Source organism: Oryctolagus cuniculus, chromosome 16 (assembly GCF_964237555.1).
Source record: "Oryctolagus cuniculus chromosome 16, mOryCun1.1, whole genome shotgun sequence".
Classification (NCBI taxonomy): domain Eukaryota; kingdom Metazoa; phylum Chordata; class Mammalia; order Lagomorpha; family Leporidae; genus Oryctolagus; species Oryctolagus cuniculus.
The window spans coordinates 25,782,952-25,807,483 of record NC_091447.1 but is presented as its reverse complement, the minus strand read 5'-3'; the positions used below and the strand labels follow the sequence as shown (position 1 = coordinate 25,807,483).

At 40.7% G+C, this 24,532-nt stretch overlaps 1 protein-coding gene across 1 annotated transcript in view; it reads left to right on the top strand.

The window, feature by feature from the left end:
- The window catches only part of LOC100341431 (probable C-mannosyltransferase DPY19L2), a 94,039-nt gene that overhangs the window by 28,721 nt on the left and 40,786 nt on the right, over positions 1–24,532 (top strand). Inside the window, 4 exon segments of the mRNA XM_008261630.4 lie at positions 847–952; positions 13,208–13,285; positions 14,047–14,133; positions 17,824–17,883. Coding sequence (XP_008259852.2) covers positions 847–952; positions 13,208–13,285; positions 14,047–14,133; positions 17,824–17,883 — 331 coding nt within the window.

Genomic DNA, 24,532 nt, shown 5'->3' with positions numbered 1-24,532 from the left:
TTCAAATCAGCACAGCTCCGGCCGTTGTGGCCAATTGGGGAGTGAACCAGTGGATGGAAGACCTCTCTCTCTCTGTAACTCTGACTTTCAAATAAATAAAATAAATCTGAAAAAGAAAGCTGTAGCCAAACATACATTCAAGATAAGCACAATGTAGTATTCATGAGAGGCTGGCATCACTTTCTATTTTCTGACCTTCTTGGTACAGTATTAAATTTCTATTTTCATGCATATTTTGAGGAAAATGGACTTCTATATTAATATTTTATTTAATGATAAACTACAATGTTGTTTTTAAAACTCTAGTGGTTTTTTCTTTATTTTATTTTATTTTTTTTTTGCTAGAGATTCTTTGTTTAATCTTTTTTTTTTTTTCTTTGTTTAATCTTATTTGAAAGGCAGAATGACAGAGAGATCTTCCATCTGCTAGTTCACTCCTCAAATGTCTGCAACAGCCAGGGCTGTGCCAGGCCAAAGCCAGGGGCCTGGACTCCATCCAGGTCTACCAGTGTGTGGTAGGGGCCCAAATGCCTTGGCCATCTTCCGCTGCTTTCCCAGGTGCATTAGCAGGGAGCCGGATGGGAAGTGAAGCAGCCAGGACTCAAATGAGCACTCATATGGGATGCAGGTATCACAGGCTTGACTCACTATACCACAATGCTGGCTCCTGCTATGGATTCCTGTGGTCCAAGCATCTTGAGTTTTTTCTAATCAACTATATTTTGTTGTGTTAAATGAAAGGGGAGGGGGTTGTTTTAGGTGTTTACCATTTTTGCAGTTAGTCTCCCATTTCAGTGGTAGGCTTTTCTTGTCATAAAACTTATTGGTTCAATTCTCTCTGGAAAGGACCTCGACCTCAAGCAACCATAGAAGCCAGCACATCGCTCTCTGCCTTTCCAACATCGCTTTCATGCTTCCCTGGCAGTTTGCTCAGTTTATACTTTTTACACAGGTAAGATGACAAACTATTTAAGCTGAATGTTTGTTTCTAGAGAAGTTTTGAAGAATGATTACTTTTATACCTTAAGAGATTTTCAAAATATGGAATACATTTTGTGTAAATGAGTGATTTAAAAACATGTTCTCCAGCTGCATCTATTTTGTTGCAAATGTCAGGATTTCATGTTTTATGGCTGAATAATAATCCATCATGAATATATGCTACATTTTCTTTGTCTAGTCATCAGCTAATGGACATCTAGAATGATTCCACATTTTTGCTATTGTGTATTGGAGCTGCTATCAATACAGGAGTGCAAGTATCTTTTTCACATGCTGATTTCATTTCCTTTGGATATATTCCCAGGAGTGGGATAGCTAGAGATCATTATGCTAAGTGAAATAAGCCAGACCCAGAAAGATAAATAGCACATTTTCTCTTATTTGTGGAAGTTAATATATAGAGAGTATAAAAATTGTGTGGATGTCATATCATTTGGTATTTAGTCATAAATATTGCTGTACTGAATCATACCATTTAAGTGACAATGTACTCTTCTTTTCCCATGTTAAAAAAAGAGAGGTGGAGAGGAGGGAATACTGAGGACTTGGGATACTAGTAATATTTTGCTCTTAATTTGTGTGTTGGTTATGAGTGAGCTCAGAGGTCAAAAACTCATTTATCTATACATCATGTGCATTTGCTTGGTATGTATACTGTATTTCAACAGAATGTTTAATCTGGAAAGTAGTATAATTACACAACCTTGTAGTGTAGATCTTTGGCATTATTTTTATTCACAAATTTTCTGATGTTTGAGATCACCTCTGTCTCCCCACCTGTAGATTTTCTTTCTGCCTAATGAATCTATGTGCCAACTCTACAGCATGCCAAGGTTAAGACCTGCTCTTAACAGAAGGTGTTTGTGCTTCTTATCCAGCCACCTTTTGGCTGTTTTGTCTGGAGAGCAGACTTCTGATGAGAAATATTTTTCAGAGCTTTAACCATAATATTGCTTAAATAAATTGAGACCATATCCTTTTGTTCAAAACAACTAAATAAATAATGTCAAGAAACTGAACTGGGGAAAGGATAATTTAAATGAAATTTCATGATACTCAGATTTTCTGTTACTGCTCTTTTCCACTGACAATAATACTGTTCTGTTTTGGAAGTGAGAAATTAGCCAAACAGCCTCATGCTGCCACTTCTCCGTAACCTCAGTGTTGTTAATTGGTGCTCCATGTTTAAAGTATTCTCTCTGTTTTACTTTCTTATTGTTGGCCCCTTCAGCTTTTCCTATGATTTTCATTATTTGCCCCCATAAGTGTCACTGTACACAAAGCAATTTTGTTAATTCAGTGGTGCTAATGAGGTTAAGGAACTCTGGGTAAATTTGATACTGTTTTAATGATTGTCTAGCTATTCAAAGCATGTGCAGGACTTTATTTTTATTAAGCGATACAGAGTTTTGTTTGTGTGTGTTTTCCTGCTAACAGGGATAATTCAAAGTTACTTTTTTGGGGGAGAGTATTATAAGAATTTATTATGAATTGTATTTTTCATAGATTAGGATTAAAATTAATCCACATGCCCTAAACTTGTCTGAGAAATGGAGGTTAAGGAGCCAGGGATTGGCTGCATTTCAGAAGACAAAAATGATAAGACAGTCATAGAAAACAAGAGTATTTGGGTGGTAATTTCTTAGGCATTACCATTTTAGGCATTGGGAAGTTGACTTGATTTTCATAACTGAGTTTAAATTTTTAGTGTTCTTTTTTTTAAAGATTTTATTTATTTGAGAGGTAGAGTTATAGACGGAGAGAGAAAAAGGTCTTCCATCCACTGGTTCACTCCCCCAGTGGCCGCAAATGGCTGGAGCTAGCTGGATCTGAAGCCAGGAGCCAAGAGCTTCTTCCAGGTGTCCCATGCGGGTGCAGGGGCTGAAGGACTTGGGCCATCTTCCACTGCTTTCCCAGGCCATAGCAGAGAGCTAGATGGGAAGAGGAGTGTCCAGGACACTAAGTGGCACCTATATGGGATGCCAACACTGCAGGTGGCGGCTTAGCCTTCTACACCACAGTTCCAGCCCTCTCTCTATTTTTATATTCAGGAATACACAGGTGTGTAGGAAAGATTGTTAGCAGTAAGGAAAGTGAGGAAGCTAGTTGCAGAAAGGAGATTGCAGAATCTGAAGTGACAGAGACTGGTTATCAGTTTAACTTAATTTCTTTACATGACTGATTCTTTGTTTAGGAGAGTGTATTTCCATGTCCTTACTCCAGCTTATAACAAGAGTATCTGTGGTCCCTGAAGTTTCTCTTTTAGCAGCAGCAGTTTGGGCAAGGATTAGTTCTGGATGTTCTTGCCTCACCACTGGAACTTGAATTAAGGCTGCTTGAATCTAGGGGCCAACACTGTGGTGTAGCGGGTAAAGCCACCGCCTGCAGTGCCGGCATTCCATATGGGTGCCAATTCTAGTCCCGGCTGCTCCACTTCTGATCCAGCTCTCTGTTATGGCCTGGAAAAGTGCTTGGGCCCCAGATCCCATGGGAGAGACCCAGAAGAAGCTCCTGCCTCCTGGCTTTGGATCAGCCCAGCTCCAGCCGTTGGGGTCACTTAGAGAGTAAACCAGCGGATGGAAGATCTCTTTCTCTGCCTCTGTCTCTCTGTGACTCTGCCTTACAAATAAATAAATAAATCTTTTTTTTTTAAAAAAAAGAGAATCTGGGGAATTCTGTGGCCATCAGGAATTCTGTGTGCTCTGGGAAATGTCACTACACTGTGGTTAATAGAACACTGCAGAACCTGATCTGCTGACTTTGTAGCTCCCTTCCCTGGGCAACCTGTTAATGTGGAGTGTCTGAGATTAAGCACATTGTTTAATCACATCTGGAGTGGAAGAACTGTAAGTAAACTGGGATGTACCTATGGGGGATGCCATAACTCTGGTGTTCCTCCAGTAAGGCAACTCTGTGAATTGGTGTTTCCTTTAAGGAGACTCCTGGGGGTTGTGGTGCTACTGCGCCAGGGTGGCCTCTGCGTCTACCTGATGTGATCACATTACTTTATTCCTGAGCTGTCACCTGGGGGTGAGGCTGCCATTTGGGCTTGTGTGTAGATGCCTGCTGGCGAGTCCTGTTTCTTGTCCCCAAGCTTTTGGAGTCAACTGAAGGCTGAGGGTGTACTTCAGGAGACCCTCAGTGGGCACTGACATAAAGAACTCTGATTCAACTTCTGGAAGACAGGGGACTTGGCAACAGCTATGGATGCGGGTGCACCACTCTAAGCAGCTGGCCTCCATTCTAGCTTATTAGTGGCGTGGCTCTCTTCTATAGGAATACAGTCATTTTCTCTCATGGCCTGCTTGTCCAGAGATTGTTGAGTCAAGTCAAAGGAGTTTCAGCATCAGCTTCCTTTGTCTGTAGAACTAGCCTTCAGCCACCACAAGCTTCTGGTCAGCTCTGGTGTTGCACAGTTCCTAGGTTCAAAGTCTTCTTGCCTGCATGATGTGCCTGTTTTCCATGCTATTTCCATGCTATCCTGTCTTTCTTCAGATTAGTATTACAGTGGTTTCTTGGAGATGGCCACGTATCAGTAAACCTCAGAAGGGTTTCTACCCAGAAAACTCCTGGCTTTCTGACGAGTTTTTTCCCATTCTGGCTCTTCACCAAACTTTGATTTTCATACACTGAGAGTCTGAGAAAGGACAGTCTTTGCCAAGCCAAATAAACTTTTCTTTTAAGAACAGTGGATAGTTGTTTGCCTTTGATTTTCATTTCTTGGGTAACTGGATGGTCCCCTTACTAGAAATAGTTGCAACTTCTGCTACTATGTTAGCTTTGCTCATAGTTTTGTCTCAGCTGGACCCTTGCTGCTTATGTAAACTCAGCCTACTAGTTGATTTCTCCTTCTTAGCTTGATTGTGTTTTCTTATCAAAATGGTTAAAATATAATATATTCTCATATATAAGCCAAATTGCAGGAATCAAAAATTAGCTTACCACGAGTTTTATGTTTCCAAATCTCTATAAACAATTTAAGATGTCTGCTTCCACCTCTGATTTCAGAAGCAAAACTTGTTCAAGGGCTTGAACAGGTTCAAAACTTTTTTTGTTTCTTGGAAACGACTTTTGGCCTACCTTCCTGCCTTCTTATCTTGAGGCCAGTCGCTCGAGAGCTTTGATGAAATCTGCATCTGGAGGCAGAAATAGAAGCCAGTTTTCTGCAAGATCCCAGAAGAGTGTTAACTCTGTGGTTGTATCTGAATTAGAGGACTCTCACAAGCAATTCAGATGGTGACATTTCAGGGACTCAGCAGAAGTTTTACCTGTGAAATAATATACTTTTTAGCCAAAGCTTAGTTGTGATTTTAAGAAGAGTAGTTTAGATTGCACGCCCTAATGATAATGCTCTAGGGGAGGAAGGACAGGAGGATTAACACCGTATTGGAGCTTATTTCATCTGCTCCTCGTGGCAGGCCTGGCACATAGGTATTGCGTATTGACTTCCTCTTACAAATAAAGACACTGAGGCTCAGGAGATAAGTGTAAAAACTAGTCTGCCTGAGTGTGAAGCACCTACCTTTGTCAATTTGTTTCTGTTGCATATTTAAGTATTTGAACTGTCCTCTCTTAAAGGTTACACACACTTGACTACGTTGTATTATTTCCTTGCAAAACTGACTTTGGCTTTCATGTAACATTTATTAAAGAAATAGACATTTGAGTTCAACCAATAGTACTAGAACAAAATAAAATACTAAAAGGGATAAAGTATTACATTGAACATCAACAGTCAGGAGGAGGGCTGATCAAGTCACTGTTTCTCACAGTGTCCATTTCACTTCAACAGGTTTCCCCTCTGGTGCTCAGTTAGTTGTTTCCCATCAGGGAGAACATATGATATTTGTCCCTTTGGGACTGGCTTAATTCACTCAGCATAATGTTTTCCAGATTCCTCCATCTTGTTGCAAATGACCAGATTTCATTGTTTTTGACTGCTGTATAGTATTCTATAGAGTACATGTCTCATAATTTCTTTATCCAGTCTACTGTTGATGGGCATTTGGGTTGGTTCCAGGTCTTAGCTATTGTGAATTGAGCTGCAATAAACATTAATATGCAGATAGCTTTTTTGTTTGCCAATTTAATTTCCTTTGGGTAAATTCCAAGGAGTGGTATGGCTGGGTTGTATGGTAGGGTAATATTCAGGTTTCTGAGGAATCTCCAGACTGACCTCCATAGTGGTTTAATCAGTTTGCATTCCCACCAACAGTGGGTTAATGTCCCTTTTTCCCCACATCCTCTCCAGCATCTGTTGTTGGTAGATTTCTGAATGTGAGCCATTCTAACCAGGGTGAGGTGAAACCTCATTGTGGTTTTTATTTGCATTTCCCTGATTGCTAGTGATCCTGAACATTTTTTCATGTGCCTGTTGGCCATTTGGGTTTCCTCTTTTGAAAAATGTCTATTGAGGTCCTTGGCCCATCTCTTAAGTGGGTTGTTTGTTTTGATGTTGTGGAGTTTCTTGATTTCTTTGTAGATTCTGGTTATCAACCCTTTATCTGTTGCATAGATTGCAAATATTTTTTCCCATTCTGTTGGTTGCCTCTTCACTTTCCTGTTTCTTTTGCAGTACAGAAACTTTTCAATTTGATGCAATCCCAAATGTTAATTTTGGCTTTGACTGCCTGTGCTTCTGGGGTCTTTTCTAGGAAGTCTTTGCCGGTACCTATATCTTGCAGGGTTTCTCCAATGTTCTCTAATAATTTGATGGTGTCGGGTCATAGATTTAAGTCTTTAATCCATGTTGAGTGAATTTTTGTGTAAGGTGAAAGGTAGGGGTCTTGCTTCATGATTCTGCATGTGGAAATCCCGTTTTCCCAGCACCATGTATTGAATAGACTGTCCTTATTCCAGGGATTGATTTTGGATCCTTGATCAAATATGAGTTGGCTGTAGATGTTTGGATTGATTTCTAGTGTTTCTGTTCTGTTCCGTTGGTCTATCCATCTGTTTCTGTACCAGTACCATGCTGTTTTGATAACAGCTGCCCTGTAGTGTGTCCTGAAATCTGGTATTGTGATGCCTCTGGCTTTGTTTTTGTTGTACAAGATTGTTTTAGCTATTTGAGGTCTCCTGTGTCTCCATATGAGTTTCAGCATCATTTTTTCCAGATCTGAGAAGAAGGTCTTTGGTATTTGGATTGGTATTGCATTGAATCTGTAAATTGCTTTTGGGAGAATGGACATTTTGATTATGTTGATTCTTCCAATCCGTGAGCATAGAATATTTTTCCATTTTTTGGTATCCTCTTCTATTTCTTTCTTGAAAGCTTTGTAATTCTCATTGTAGAGATCTTTAACACCCTTGGTTAAGTTTATTCCAAGGTATTTGATTGTTTTTGTAGCTATTGTGAATGGGATTGATCTTAGCAGTTCTTTCTCAGCTGTGGCATTGCCTGTGTATACAAAGGCTGTTGATTTTTGTGCATTGATTTCATATCCTGCTACTTTGCCGAACTCTTCTGTGAGTTCCAATAGTCTCTTAGTAGAGTTCTTTGGATCCCCTAAATAAAGAATCATATCATCTGCAAAGAGGGATAGTTTGACTTCTTCCTTCCCACTTTGTATCCCTTTAACTTCTTTTTTTTTTTTTTTTGGCCTAATAGCTCTTCAGTGTTTAAATTTTAACTGAAAAGTGATCCCTGTTAAATATAAGAGTGGGAATAAGAGAGGGAGGAGATGTACAATTTGGGACATGCCCAATCGACTTGCCCCAAATGGTGGAGTTAGAAACGTGCCAGGGGATTCCAATACAATCCCATCAAGGTGGCATGTACCATTGCCCTCTCACGAGTCCAAGTGATCAATTTCAGTTCACAATTGATCACACTGATAGGTCTAAGAGTCAAAGGGATCACACAAACAAGACTAGCGTCTGCTAAAACTAACTAATAGAATCAAAAAGGGAGAGAACAATCCAACATGGGAAGTGGGATACACAGCAGACTCATAGAATGGCAGATGTCCTAAACAACACTCTGGCCTCAGAATCAGCCCTTAAGGCATTCAGATCTGGCTGAAGAGCCCATGAGGGTATTTTAGGCATGGAAAGCCAAGACACTCTGGAAAAAAAAAAAAAGAAGAAGAAGACCTAAATGAAAGATCTCTGCAAGTCAGATCCCAGTGGAAAGAACACGGCCATCAAAGAAGGAGGTACCTTTCTCTGAAGGGAGGAGAGAACTTCCACTTTGCCTGTGACCCTGTCGGAATAAGATTGACGTCGGCAAACTCAAAAGGCTTCCATAGCCTTGGCAACTCATGACTAGAGCCTAGGGAGATTACTGACGCCATAAACAAGAGTGTCAAATTGTTAAGTCAACAACAGGAGTCACTGTGTACTAACTTCTCATGTGGGATCTGTCCTTAATGTGTTGTCCAATGTGAAGTAATGCTATAACTAGTACTGAAACAGTATTTTACACTTTGTGTTTCTGTGTGGGTGCAAACTGATGAAATCTTTACTTAATATATACTAAATTGACCTTCTGTATATAAAGGTAATTGAAAATGAATCTTGATGTGAATGGAATGGGAGAGGGAGCAGAAGATGGGAGGGGTGCGAGTGGGAGGGAAGTTATGGGGAGGAAGCCATTGTAATCCATAAACTGTACTTTGGAAATTTATATTTACTAAATAAAAGTTAAAAAAAATTCTAAACCACAAAAAAAATAGACATTTGAAGAACAGTTGTGTATCTTATTTAAATTATAATTCATTAAATCTATTCTATGATCTAATTGCTGTCCTACATAAGAATCCATATGATAGGCTTCTCATAATTAATGGCAATTTTAATTTTCATCACAAGGTGAACTTATGAACTTATTTTTAGTATCTTTCGCTATTTGATGAAATGACCTGACTAAACATAAACAAGTAAGAAACATCTGTATTTTTTCTCCCAATGCCCCTTAAAACCTATATCTTCAACCTATTTCTCCCAAAATTTAGATGCAGCATCAAGGGTTCCCATGTATTTTCCTTTCCTTTTCAATATGATGAGTGTCATTTCATTAAATACAAAATCTGTCATCTTTAAAATATTGTGTCTTCCAGCCAAAGAGCATGATATGTACTAATTTTAGATCTTGATTAATTTGTCTAAATAATGTTTCATAGCTTTTTATTTTTATTTTTTATGAACTAAAACAGTAGTTTTTTTAAATATGTATTTTTAATTTCCTTTTTTAAAAAAATTTATTTATTTACTTGAAAGTCAGAGTTACAAAGAGAAGGTGAGGCAGAGAGAGAGAAAGAGGGAGGTCTTCTGCCTGTTGGTTCACTCCCAAGATGGCCACAACAACTGGAGCTGTGCCTTATGGAACCAGGAGCTTCTTCCAGTCTCCCACGCGGGTGCAGGGCCCGAGGCCTCTGCCCATCTTCCACTGCTTTCCCAGGCCATAGCAGAGAGCTCACCCTCCAGTGCTGTTGTGGAGGCTCTCAGCAGCTAGAGTCCCGAGCCGTGGGCACCTGTGCCCTCCACATAGGTCCACCATGTCCCTCTAATTACGGAAGAGTTTCCTCTGCTGTTTTTTCCCTGACTCTTCCCTGAGACTACACTTTCTCCACTTTCATTAATCTGTCTTCTCGCGGACTATCAGTAAGCGCCCTCCCTATTCTGCCATCTTGGAACCTCCTTAAGATTTTATTTATTTGAGAGGTAGAGTTACAGACAGTGAGAGGGAGAGACAGAGAGAAGGGTCTTCCATCCACTGGTTCACTCCCCAAATGGTGTCAACAGCTGGAGTTGCACTGATCCAAAGCCAGGAGCCAGGAGCTTCTTCTGGGTCCCCCACACAGGTGCAAGGGCCCAGGGACTTGTGCCATCTTCCACTGCTTTCCCAGGCCATAGCAGAGAGCTGGATCAGAAGTGCAGCATCGGCCAGTGCCGCAGCTCACTAGGCTAATCCTCCACCTGCGGCGCCGGCACACCGGATTCTGTCCCGGTTATCCCTCTTCTAGGCCAGCTCTCTGCTGTGGCCCAGGAGTGCAGTGGAGGATGGCCCAAGTGTTTGGGCCCTGCACCCCATGGGAGACCAGGAGAAGCACCTGGCTCCTGCCTTCGGATCAGAACAATGCACCGGCTGCTGCGCACTGGCTGTGGCGGCCATTGTGGGGTGAACCAACAGTAAAGGAAGACCTTTCTCTCAGTCTCTCTCTCTCACTGTCCACTCTGCCTGTCAAAATAAATAAATAAGTAAGTGCAGCTTCTGGAACTTGAACTGGAGCTCATATGGGATGCCGGCACTGCAGGCGGCAGCTTTACCCACTGTGCCACAGCACTGGCCCCTCTCCTTTACTATCTTTTTGAAGTTTTATAATTGTAGCTTTTCCTTTCAGGTCTCAGATCCATTTTTAGTTGGTTTCGGCATAAGGCTGTGTCTAGATTCATCATCATGCATGTGGATATCCACTACCAGCATTGTTTGCTGACAAGATAGTCCTTTCTGCATTGACTTGCCTTTGCTCCCTGTCAGAGCTCAGCTGCCTGTGCTTGTGTGGATTTGCTTCTGGGTCCTATATTTTGTTCCATTGATCAGTTTCACTATTTTCTCTGATACCATGCTGTCTTGATTAGTTTAACTTTATATTAAGTCTTAAAGTCAGCTGGTTGTCTCCATCTGCTTTTTAGAGTTTTCTCTTTGCCATTGGTTTTGTACAATTTCTACTCTGATATGCCTGTGTGGTTTTTGAAAACTTATTTCTCTTTGGAAGGATATGATGTGATAGGATACTTCATGACTCAATGCTTGATTTTGTTTACAAAGTTTGGGAAGTTCTGGGCTGTAGTACCTTTATTTTATTTATTTATTTACTTATTTTAAAGATTTATTTATTTGAGCCGGCGCCGTGGCTCAATAGGCTAATCCTCCACCTTGCGGCGCCGGCACACCGGGTTCTAGTCCCGGTTGGGGCGCCGGATTCTGTCCCGGTTGCCCCTCTTCCAGGCCAGCTCTCTGCTATGGCCAGGGAGTGCAGTGGAGGATGGCCCAGGTGCTTGGGCCCTGCACCCCATGGGAGACCAGGAAAAGCACCTGGCTCCTGGCTCCTGCCAGGATCAGCGCGGTGCGCCGGGTGCAGCGGCGGCCATTGGAGGGTGAACCAACGGCAAAAGGAAGACCTTTCTCTCTCTGTCTCTCTCTCTCACTGTCCACTCTGCCTGTCAAAAAAAAAAAAAAAAGATTTATTTATTTGAAAATCAGAGTTACACAGAGAGAAGGAGAGGCAGAGAGAGAAAGAGAGGTCTTCCATCTGCTGATTGGCTCCCCAGTTGGCCGCAACGGCTGGAGCTGGGCCGATCCAAAGCCAGCAGCCAGGAGCTTCCTCCGGGTTTCCCCCACGGGTGCAGGGGCCCAAGGACTTGAGCCATCTTCTACTTTCCCAGACCACAGCAGAGAGCTGGATCAGAACTTGGAGCAGCGGGGACTCGAACTGGTGCCCATATGGGATGCCGGCACTGCAGGTGGCAGCTTTACCCACTGCACCACAGCGCCAGCCCCCATAGTACCTTTAAATATAGCTTCCAGCTCGTTCCTGCTTCTCTTCTTGATATGTAAAGTAAGATGTTAGGTCTCTTTCTCTGAAGGGAGGAGAGAACTTCCACTCTGACTACGACCTTGTCTAAATATGATCAGAGTCAGTGAACTCAAAAGGCTTCCATAGCCTTGGCAACTCATGACAAGAGCCTAGGGTGATTACTGATGCCATAAACAAGAGTGTCAATTTGTTAAGTCAACAACAGGAGTCACTGTGCACTTACTCCCCATGTAGGATTTCTGTCCTTAATGTGCTGTACATTGTGATTTAATGCTATAACTAGTACTCAAACAGTATTTTTCACTTTGTGTTTCTATGTGGGTGCAAACTGTTGAAATCTTTACTTAATATATGCTAAACTGATCTTCTGTATATAAAGAGAATTGAAAATGAATCTTGATATGAATGGAAGGGGAGAGGGAGTGGATAAGGGGAGGGTTGTGGGTGGGAGGGAAGTTATGGGGCGGGGAGCCATTGTAATCCATAAGATGTACTTTGGAAATTTATGTTCATTAAATAAAAGTTAAAAAAAAAAAAAGATGTTAGGTCTCTGCACTGTGTGCTCTAATACCTCTTTGTCCTTTCATACATTTTCATCTGTTTTACAATTTGTACTTTCTTCTGGATATTTTCTTCTGACATGTCTTCTAGTTCATCACTTCTTTGTCTATGTTAACCTACTTTTAAACTCATATTTGTTCTTAATATTGGTTATTATAATATTTATAAAAGTTCAGTCTTTTTTTATAGTTTATACTGCTCTCCTGGAATTTTCAATTGTGTTATGTCCTTGAATCTGTCAAGTATAGTTTAACTTATGATGATGCCAGGCATGTTTTTGAGTGTTCTGCCGTTTAAGAATGGATTTTACATTTCTAAGAATTTTTTTTTTTTTTAAAAAAGAACATACAACAGAGGCATGACCTGACCCATAAAGCAGTTACCCTTGGTTTTTCACATACCAAGTTTGATGATCTGTGATCCAGATTCTGTGTGACTTGGTTCTATTGTCTTAGTGATAAAGTCTTATCTCCTCCTCCAAAGTGTGGTTATTTTTGACAAGGTGCAGATAGAATCTGAAACTAACTTGGTATTAATGTTCTCCAGAAAAGATTAAATTTGTTTTTAGCAAGTAAGTAAAGTCAAAACAACCTTGAAATCACCTTCTTGCAATTAGATTAGGGTATTTCAAAAGTGGGTTTCGGTCTTTCTGTAGGTTGCTTGATTTCTGGTTCACTTTCATCCCCTCACGGGGGTGCCCCAACTGCTGAGTCTGTTGCAAGGCTGCTTGGCTCACTGGTTTCTCCTGTCTCATCCGGCAGGCATCTGCCTCCTCACTGGCACAGAGAACAGTGACTCAGATTGTCATGCTCATCAGTGCGGATTTCTCTCCCTCTCCCTCTCCTTCTCCCGGTTTTATCTTCATAATTCCTTATTTGCCTTGTTAATACCCTGTGTCTTTCATACATGTGTTTTCACTTATTTGTGTTTATATTTTTCTAGCTATTCTAATTCTCAGTGGGAAGGTTGGTATTAATTACTTTGCTCACCGTTATTATGAATACTAGTGTAACTCTTCTCTTAAATTCACTTTGGCTGTGATTGGTCAAGTATTTGTTTTCTACAACTGTTTTCACTTTAGCTTTTTTCTATTTTCATTTCAGATAGCTTCATTATTTCCCATGTATGTTGTGGGGTACATTGAACCAAACAAATTTCAGAAGATCATTTATATGAACATGGTAATGTTGTTAATATCTTTAAGTGAACTATTAAAATAAGTTTCCAGGGTTTATAAAACACAACTGATTTATGGGGTACTTGCTCTTTGGCAGTACTTAATACATATGGCATTGATGATATACAGACAGAAATATGGAAATGTATAGTAGAGACCATATTGAAGCAAATTATGCTTTCAACTGGAGTGTAGATGTATTGTGTGCTCAAAAGCTTTTCATTATTCTATGTTTTATTCTTACATGACTCTTGAAACTGCCATTTTCCTCCAATATTTTATTTTATTAACACTTTGCATGAATATGATGCTGTCACTGAAATTGTATGTTGTTGCATTTTTGTTTTTGTCTTAGTTCCCCCACTCTTATTCCTTAAAAACATAATAAAGTGAAACTTCCTAAGTGATAAAAATCTGCAGTAATACAATAAAAATATAATAGAAACTAATGTTTAAAACTAAGTCTTTCTTACTATATTATTCTATTATTGAAACAATAGAAACGATAATTATTTTTTATTATTTTTTGCTATCCAAATAGTAGATGGAGAAAAACATTGACTTTTGTTTTATGGAATTATTGTCTTAAATTTTAATACTTAGCACCTGGCAGTGACTTGCAATTCTATTATTTTACTGAAATCCATTAGTTTTCTGTAGGCAAATGAAATTTGTACTGGAATTGGCTGTATGCCTCCAAAGTAAACATTATACTATATATATATAATTACTATAAAATATTTATATACATTTTTCACTTTTCAGATCTCAGTTCTCCTTTGTTTCATTCTGATGTTTGGAAATCCCATGTATTTATCTTCTTATTATTCTTCATCTTTGTTAATGACGTGGGTAAGTGTTGAGCTTACGAAGATTTTTTTTAACCTGTCAAATAGTGGGTTTGCCTGGCTACTGCAAGTGTAGGAGAGGAAATTGGACCCTCTCCTGATTGTCATTCATATGAAAGAGGTTTACCCAAATAAAGCCTTTTTCTATCTCATCTTTGAAAAATAATACAGTACAGAATCCTCTTTTCTTAAAAAAAGATTTATTTATTTTATTTGAAAGTCAGAGTTACACTGAGAGAGGAGAGGCAAAGAGAGAGAGAGAGGTGTTCCTTCTGCTGGTTCACCCCGCAATTGGCAGCAACGGCCAGAGTGGTGCTGATCCGAAGCCAGGAGCCAGGAGCTTCCTTTGGGTCTCCCACACAGGTGCAGGGTCCCAAGGACTGGGGCCATCTTCCACTGCTTCCCCAGGCCATAGCAGAGAGCTCAGCTGGAAGTGGAACAGCTGGTACTTGAACTGGCGTCCATTTGAGATGCCAGCACTGCAGGCGGTGGCCTTAACCTGCTACGCCTCAGCCACGGCCCCAAAAATCCTCATTTTTAAGGAAGTGGCCAATTAAATAGTTTTAAATGATCATAAGGTAATAGAACTGGTTTAAAATATATCCCAAAACATATTTGGGAATCCTGTGAATTGCCTTCACAGATTGTGTTTCATTCTTTTGAATATCCTCAAAGCCTTCGTCTTTCTTTTGTTAAGATCTATTTGTTTATTTATTTGAAAGGCAGAATTACAGAGAGAAAGAGAGAGAGAGAGAGAGAGAGAGACAGAGAGAGACGGAGAGAGGGATATCTCTTCCATCTGTGGCTTTACTCCCCAAATGGCTGCAACAGCTTGAACTGGACCAGGTTGAAGCCAAGAGCCTGGAATTCCATCTGGGTCACCCACATGGGTGCCAGGGACCCAAGCACTTGCGCCATTTTCTGCTGCATTCCCAGGTGCAACTGTGGGGAGCTGGATCTGAAGTGGAGCAGCTGAGACTTGAACTGGTGCCTGTATGGGGTGCTGGCATCACAGGTGACAGCTTAACCTGCTGAGCCACAGAACTGGTCCCTAAGTCCTCATTCTTCAAAAGTATGTTAGATTTTTGGAAATAAGCAAACTCCTATGAATAGAGGGGGCAATTGGGCTGGGTGATACAAATACGGATTAAAATATGATGTGGGAATAAACATTTAAACTAGCGTTTAAGATACCTACATCCCACATCAGAGCTGCCTGAATTCAGTTTCCAACTCTTAACTCCTGACTGCACCTTCCTGCCAGTGTAGACTTTGGGGGGCAGTGGTAATAACTGAATAGAGTTGGTTTTCTGCCTCATACGTGAGAAATCTGGATTATGTCTGACTCTCTGCTCCAACTTCAACCTTTGTGGGCATTTGAGGAGTGAGCCAGTGCATTCGAGTTTTGTCTATTGTCTACCTCTCAATTTTTAAAGAGTATGATCTCAGCCGGTGCCGCGGCTCACTAGGCTAATTCTCTGCCTGTGGCACTGGCACCCCGGGTTCTAGTCTCGATTGGGGTGTGGATTCTGTCCTGGTTGCTCCTCTTCCAGTCCAGCTCTCTGCTGTGGCCCGGGAGGGCATCTCCCTTTCTCTCTCTCTTTCTCTATGTGTGTGTATGTCTCCTTTCTCTGTAACTGAATTTCCAATAAATAAATCTTAAAAGATTAAATAAAATAGCATGATAATTAATAATAATGATTTTCTTCAGAGATAACTAAATTATCTCTGAAGGCAGCTTAAAAAGTAGAGTTCTAAAGTGTTTTGAGCATGGCAAAATAACTGGAATGAGTATATAGTCTACTCACATGACTTTCATGGGATGACACTCATTTGGATATGTATTAAGAATGGTAGTTTAGTAAGTCAGTTTTATTATTTTGTAATCACACTCCTTGTACCCCCAAGTCAGAACCTGGAATGTTCTCCACTACCCCCTACTTCCACACTGATCAGAAATGATATCAACCCCAGTAATGCCGAAACACAGCACTTTTCCATGTGTGATGCAGATTAGATCTTTCGGTATTGTCTATATTTTAACATTTTTGCTTCCTACATCCTGTTGCATCATAGTAATTAATCCCTCATATTTTTCTCTTCCCCCAAACATATTACTCGTTCCTTTCAACATATTGTCAATTTTTCCTGCGTTACTAAGTTACTAAGTGGAGAGTTCTGAATAGTGTGCTCGTCCACCATTTTATGAAAAATTTTACTTTGAAATATAGCACGGATACAGAAAACTATATAAAAGAAATATTTTAAGTGCTGATTTAGTTTTGACTAGTACTGATAAGTACTGATTAAAAAGTTGTTATTTGGCTAACATCCTTAAACTAGCATGAAGTCATAATTAGCCTTTCCCAGGCACTCTTAAAGCCCTCCACATGGCCCGTCCTGCTCATAATTCTGTAGCACTGTCTTAAGGCAGTATTAACTGTCTTGAATAGGGTAAGCACTTCCTAGCATTCCTTTATAGTTTCATCACTTAAATTGCTTTTTTATATTTTCCCTACAAAATACATCTGTTGAAGAACTAGATCACTGCACATGAGGAGAATTCCTTGCTGTAGAATCATCCCTTGGATCCTCCAGATGTATCTTAACATGTTCCTTGTCTACTGTGTTTGCAATATATTAGCATTTGGGGATGCCATGACAAACATACTATGGAGTGGGTGCCATAAGCATCAGAGATTTTTTCCTCACAGTTTTGGAGGCGGAAGTCCAAGGTCAAGGTGCCAGCCAATTTGGTTCCTTAGGGCTCCTTCCCAGTTTGTAGAGAAGTCATTTTCACTGTATTTTCTCATGGCAGGAGAGAGAGTCTCTCTCATTACTCTTCTTATAGAGGCAGTACTATTCCGTTCGTGAGGGTTCATCCTCCCAGATTTGGGATTGGAGCCTCAACAGATGTATTTTGGAAGGACACAAGTGCCCAGTTCATATCACTAAAGGTGTAGATTTTGAGGAATCTGAATTAATTTCTGAGTCTCATTTCTAGCTTCTTACCTTACAAAGACCCAAGGCCTCTTCTGCTGCCCTCCTCTTGTAATATGAGCCCATAATTGAAACCTTGTCCTACAAGTCTTTTTAAAGACTGTCATGGGTTTTCTCCTAATTAATATTTTAATGTTTTCTTAAATTACCTTTCTTTGTCTTTCTCATAAGTTTAATGATACATTTTTAAAATATTTGTAGATATTTGGTAATTTAGAAAGGATTTTGACTTCAGTTTAACACACTAATTTTGCAGGAAATATACTTCAGAAAGTTCATGGAAAATAAAATTAAAATTTAAGTCTGTAGGTGCAAAAGAAATTTGAAACAATATATTACTTCTTTCATAACATGCATTTTCCATAAACTTTTTGATTACCCTTGTACACTTGTACAGATGTCTTCCACACTAGCATCTACAGTTTTAAAGGCGTTCACTCTGCAGAAAATATCCACAGTAACTCAGTGAGGAATTACCTTGATTGAAGAGACAACTTTTGGTATAGAAAGCCTTGAACTCTCAACCTGAGGGAAGTTGCCATGTCCAAAATTTAAAGTCAACAATGTAGGTAGAAACTGGCTGATGATAGCAGAGATGAAAGAATGGTGACTGAGTGATTTTTAAATGTACCTTTAATATACTTGTAAGACATAAATGTTAATTTTGTTTCATTTTCTGCCATATGCATTTTAGGCAATAATTCAACATAGATGTAAAATTCAAAGATTGGGAGTGTCTGAACTCAACTATTGGGTAAGATACAACTATTTTTAATATATTTTATCTAAACTCTACTTATTATAAACTGAGTACAGATAATATATTTAAAACTGTAATATTTTAAAATTTAGAATCTCATTTTTTGTTTTTCATCCTTTTAAATTTTTTGAGATAACATTTTTAATTTACATTAGTCAAAGGCTTAATGCTTCACTAAATAAAAGAGTTCAACAAGTAAAAAATAGAGAGACCATAGCTCAGCAGGAATAGAGGCAAGGGCTATAAATAAAAATCAAATGAAAATATGCCAATCTCACTCATATATAATAAATTTCAAAATAATCACAGATAATTAAAACTAAAGTAGTATATTGTTATTAAAAATTTATTTGAAAAAGCTTTTTGTTGCAATATCACACATATGCACCCCGTATAGGCACCAGTTCAAGTCTCAGCGGCTCCACTTCAGATCCAGCTCCCCACAGCTGCACCTGGGAATGCAGCAGAAAATGGCATAAGTGCATGGGTCCATCTTCCAGTGCTTTCCCAGGCTACAGCAGAGAGCTGGATTGGAAGTAGAGCAGCCAGCACTCGAACAGGTGCCTATATGGGATGCTGAGTCTCCAGGCGGAGGCTTTACCCACCAAGCCACAGCGCTGGCCCCCATCTTCACATTCAAATATTGAAATGTGTTTCTTTTGGGGATGCATATTTTCTTCCTTGTTCATGTTTCTTAGATTTCTACATTTATTTTTAGGCGTTTGTGGAAACACTTGTTGGTTTTGCCCTCTGATGGCTTTTATCTTTGAAATATGTGTCTGTGGCTTAGTGGAGTGTTTGCTCTGCTCCTTCAGTGTATATACAGAACTTGATCATAATGTATGATATTTTTGATGTAGTGTTGGATTTGGTTTGCTAGTGTTGGTTGAGAATATTTCCATCAAAAATACAGGTCTGTAGTGTCGCTCCCCCTCTTCGTGGAGGAACGACACAGGACCCTGCGCTGTTCTTTCGTCTGCTCGGCCCTCCCCGGGTTTGCTGCTGGTTCTTCCCGGGTTGGCTACTATCCCTTCCACCTCCGTGGAAGGGCAGTTCCCCCTGGCCACATTCCCCACTTCCGCAGGGGAGCGGCACACCGCCGGCCGGCTTTCTCGGGGGCTGCACAGGTGTTCCTTCAGCTAGATGTTCCCCTTAGATGTTCCCGGTGCATGCCATCTCTCTCCTCCTTTATAGTCCTCCTCCGCCAATCCTAACTTGGCTGCCCACACGCCGAGTACGCTGCTCTCCAATCAGGAGCAAGTCCTACAGTTTATTGGTTGAACTGGAGGCAGCTGTGCGGAAGCTGTTTACTTCTCTCCCAGCGCCATATTGTGGGAGAGCAGATGCGTAGAATAAGTCTTAATTCCAGTAACTCAGTCCAGTCCGGGCTGCTCCCCACAGATCCCCCTTTCTTTTTATTTTTTGGCGTTGATACGCGCCTGTCTTCGGTGTCCCGCGGCACACACTCTGCTCTACTTGCTAGAGTTGCCACAGGTTCTTACAAGTCCTATCAATCAGGCAAACCGAATCCGGGTCCTCTCTTCGCCATGTTGTGAGGAGGTTTTTAGGCACTGATGCATGCCTGTGTTCGGTGACCTGCGGCTCATACTTTGGTCGAGCCGCCTGCTGGCGCTTACCGCCTTAATCAGGCAGACCGAATCCAAGCCTCCTAATTGCTGTATTGTGGGGAGGCCTTACTGATGTTAATTCGTGCCTGTCTTCGGTGACCTGCGGCGCATAAGCTGCTAGCCGCCGCAGGTGCTCATCGCCTCACTAATCGGGCAGACCGAATCCAAGCCTTCTAATTGCAGTATTGTAGGGAGGCCTTTCTATTTCTCTATTTCTCTATCTCCGGGCATTCCTATTTCTCCCATTTTACTTCTGTCTGCCAACATTCCCATTTCTCTCATTTTACTTCTAAACTTCTGTTTCTCTTATCCCTGCGGCTTTCCGGCGCCCGCCCCGAGGCTGCTTTCCGGCTCTGAGCCGCTTCAGCCCGCACCTCTCTCATCTGCGCGGCTCGGCTTTGCGCGCACACTCCGCGGTTACTCACTAGCCCTTTCACGTCTGAACCACGGCCTCGCGCCAGCCCCGCGTTCCCTATCTATTCACGCCCTGTGCTCTCTCTGCACGCAGCGGCTTCCGCGAGTCACACAGCGTAGCTTGCGTCTCCACCACTAGCATTCAATCCAAGTTCCCCGGGCTAGCCTGGCGAATTCAACCCAGCTTACGTCTCCGCCCCACGGTTTGGCTTCCCGTCCTTTGCTCCCCGGGCTAATCAGATGGATCCCAATCTGGCTTACGTTTCAGCTTCTGGTTTCAACTTTTCGCCCCCTATTCCCGGGCTAACTTGAGAATCCCAAAGTGGCTTTCGTCTCCGCCTTGGCCTGCCCCCCGCGGCTTCAATTTCCCTAACATTTTTCTCTACCCGGTATGTTTCCCCAAGCTTTCCTCCAACAATACTCCTCCCTCATTTCTCCTGGCTTCTCCCCACAGTCCGCATCCGAGCCTGTTTGTTCTAGCTTTCACTTTCGCTTTCGACCTTAGCGATTTCTCCCAGCTTCCCCCCGTAGTCCGTATCTGAGTCTATGCCTAGGCTTTCAATAGCTTCTTCCGGCACCTTTTTCGTCCGGCTTTTCCCTAGGCTGTTTGCTAGTCTCTCTCTCTGGTATTTTCCTGCTTCTTCCCGTTTCTTCCCTCCTAAGTTTCCTATCCGTCCTAGGTTTCCTATCCGAGTCACGGCACCATTATGTCGCTCCCCCTCTTCGTGGAGGAACGACACTAAACCCTGCCTAGGCTTCATATCCGAGTCACGGCACCATTATGTCGCTCCCCCTCTTCGTGGAGGAACGACACAGGACCCTGCGCTGTTCTTTCGTCTGCTCGGCCCTCCCCGGGTTTGCTGCTGGTTCTTCCCGGGTTGGCTACTATCCCTTCCACCTCCGTGGAAGGGCAGTTCCCCCTGGCCACATTCCCCACTTCCGCAGGGGAGCGGCACACCGCCGGCCGGCTTTCTCGGGGGCTGCACAGGTGTTCCTTCAGCTAGATGTTCCCCTTAGATGTTCCCGGTGCATGCCATCTCTCTCCTCCTTTATAGTCCTCCTCCGCCAATCCTAACTTGGCTGCCCACACGCCGAGTACGCTGCTCTCCAATCAGGAGCAAGTCCTACAGTTTATTGGTTGAACTGGAGGCAGCTGTGCGGAAGCTGTTTACTTCTCTCCCAGCGCCATATTGTGGGAGAGCAGATGCGTAGAATAAGTCTTAATTCCAGTAACTCAGTCCAGTCCGGGCTGCTCCCCACATGTAGTTTCTTTTTTGTGTTGTACCTTTGTTCAGTCTTGGTGTTAGAGGGATGCTGGCCTTATAAAAAGAATTTGGCAGAGCTGCATCTTGTTCAGTATTTTGGAACAGTTTGAAAAATATTGCAGTTAGTTGCTCTTTAAATGTTTTAGGGAGGGGCTGGCATTGTAGCATGGTAGGTTATACCTCCAACTGCTATGCCAGAATTTCTTATGGGTGCTGGTTCATGTTCTGGCTGCTCTGTTTCCAATTCAGCTCACTGATAATGCACCTGGGAAGGCAGTGTTGGATGATCCAAATGCTTGGGCGCCTGCACTCATGTGGGAGACCCAGATGAAGTTCCTGGCTTTGGCTGGGCCCAGCCCCAGCTTTTGGGGCCACTTGGGGAGTGAACCAGAGGTGGAAGATTCTCCCCCCTCCCCGCGTGTATAACACTACTTTTGAATAAATAAATAAAATTTTAAAAAGTTTTATAGAATTTTATCTTAAAGCTATCAGGTCCTGCACTTTCCTTGATGGGAGACTTTAAATTATTGTCTCAGTCTTGCTGCTGGTCTGCTTATATTTTCTATATCTGCTTTCTTTAATCTTGGTAAGTTTTATGTATTCAGGAATATATCAATTTTTTCAAGGTTTTCCAATTTGTTAGCATATAGTTGTTCATACTAGTTTCCTATAATCCTTTGGGTTTCAGTGTTATTGGCTGTACTGTCTCCTTTTCAGATATAATTTTATTTATTTGAATTTTTTTCTATTTTTTCTGTTAGTCTGGCTAAAGGTTTGTATATTTTGTTTATCTTCTCAAAAAACAGATTTTTATTTTGTTGGCTTTTGTATTTTTTTTTTCAATTTCTTTCTTCTCTGATCCTTATTATTTCTCACCTGCTAGTTTTGAGTTTGGTTTGTTCTTGTTTTTCTAAATCCTCAAAATGAATCATTAGATCATTTGAGAGCTTTCTGTTTTTAAATGTAAGTACTTAATACTATAAACTTCCCATTAGTATTGATTTTGCTCTATTTCACAGATTTTGAAATGATATATTTTCATTTATTTCAAGAAAGTTTCGATTTTCTTTTTAAATTCTTCAGCAACCCATTGGTCATTCAATAGCATGGTATTTAATTTCTGTGTATTTGTGATTGTTCTTTTTTTCTTCTTGTTATTGATTTTTAGTTTTGTTCCCTTTTGGTGAAAATACTTGATATGATTTCAATATTTTTAAAGTTACTGACACTTGATTTGTGGACTAATATATAGTCTACACTAGAGAATGTTCCATGTGCTCATGAGAAGAATGTGTATTCTGTAGTAGTTTAGTGAAATATTCTGTAAATGTCTGTTAAGTCCGTTTGCTCATCATTATGGTTCAATTCTGGTACATTTTTGTTGATGCTCTGCCCATTTGTGACAGTGAGATTTTGAGGGTCCCTACTGTTACCATATTGGAGTCTCTCTCTCCCTTAGGCCTCATAGTATTTGCTGTAAATATCTAGGTGGCCTTGTGTTGGGTACATATACATATATGTTTATGATTATTCTATCTCTTGCTAAATCAATCTTTTTTCAGTATATAATGTCCTTTGTCTCTTTTCACAGTTTTTTTAATTTAAAATCTGATTTATCTGATTTATCCGATTTATCTGAGTATAGCTACTCCTACTTGTTTCCATTTGCCTAATAAATATTTTATTTTTCCAGCCCTTCACTTTTAGTCTGTGTGTATCTATGTTTTTTACCCATTCAGTCAATCTAACTCTCTTGGCTGGGGGATTTAATACATTTACATTAAGGGTTAGTATTGATAGATATAAACTAATACTTGTCACTTTGTTGGTTGATTACTGATTGTATCTGCTCTGTTGTGAATTTGGTAGTGTCATGTATTTTTATGATGATTACTTCTAATGTAGGACTCCCTTCAGAATTTCCTGTTATGCTGATTTAGGGGTGGTAAATTCTCTCAGTTTTTTCATATCTGAAATACCTTATTTCTCCTTCATTTAAAAAGAATAGCTTCACTGGATATAATATTCTTGGTTGGAAGTTTCTTTAAGACCTTGAATACATCATCCCACTCTTTCTGGCCTGTAGGGTTTCCACTGAGAAGTCTACTGTTAGTCTAATTGGATTTCCTTTCTATGTAACTTGATGTTTTTCTCTTATTGTCTTTAGGATTCCATACTTGTCCTTAACTTTTGACAATTTGATTATAATATGCCTTTGAAATATCCTTTTTCAATTGAGTCAGTTAGGGGTCTTTTAAGCTTCCTGTACCTGAATGTCTATGTCTCTTTCAAGACTTGGGAAATTTTCAGCTGTTATTTCATTTTGTAGTTTCTCAATGCCTATTACCTTTTCTTCTCCTTCAGGAATCCTTATAATACAAATATTTGGTTGCTTAATGGTGTCGCGTATTTTACATATGCTTTATTCATTCTTTTAAATTCTTTTCTCTTTATTTTTGTCTGATTTTTTTTTTCCAGAAGTTTTCTCTTCAAGATCAGAAATTGTTTCCTCTGCTTGTTGAAGCTGTCAATCACTTTTTTTTTTTTTTTTTCTTCATTGATCTACCAGTATTAGAGGGTAGAAGTGAGGGGAGAGACTCACAAGGTAAACCTGGGGAAATGCTGTCCATCCTGTGAGTCTGTCATCTGTTGTCTCCCACTTGCCTATGTTATAAGCAGGGATCAAACATGAAACAGGAGCCCTCTGAGTAAGCAGGCCAGCAAAGAGCTTGGTGCCCCAGCTTCTTCTAAGTCTATGTCTTCTATCCTTTGCCTAGTGGCAACAGGACTCAAAAAATGCAATCTTCCACCATGGACATTGTGAATAGGGTCTAAGATGGAGCACCAAGAAATACCAGGTGAATTAAAATAGCAATAGCTAGAATAGTATTTCAAGAGCTCTGGAAACTGTAATTTTAACATTTTAAAGTTGGACAGGACTTGAATGCTAAACCTAAACAAGTTGACCGTCTGCATTCACTAACATAATACCTGTACTGTACTAGATACAATAGAAAACCACTCATCCTAGCAAGAATAAAGGAAATAACATTTCAATGAGAAAAAATGATCAACAGATGTCAATACTGAGATGAGTAGAATTGAGATTACTTGACAAGGATTTTAAAGTAGTCAACATAAAAATACTTCAGTGAGAAGCTTCAAATACTCTAGAAACAAATGAAAATATCAGAAAATTTCATCAAAGAAACAGAAACTTAAAGACGTACAGGGACTAGCATTGTGGCACAGCAGGTTATGCTGCTGCTTGCAATGCCAGCACCCCATATCAGAGTGCCACTTTGGGTCCCAACTGCTCTGCTTCTGATCTAGCTT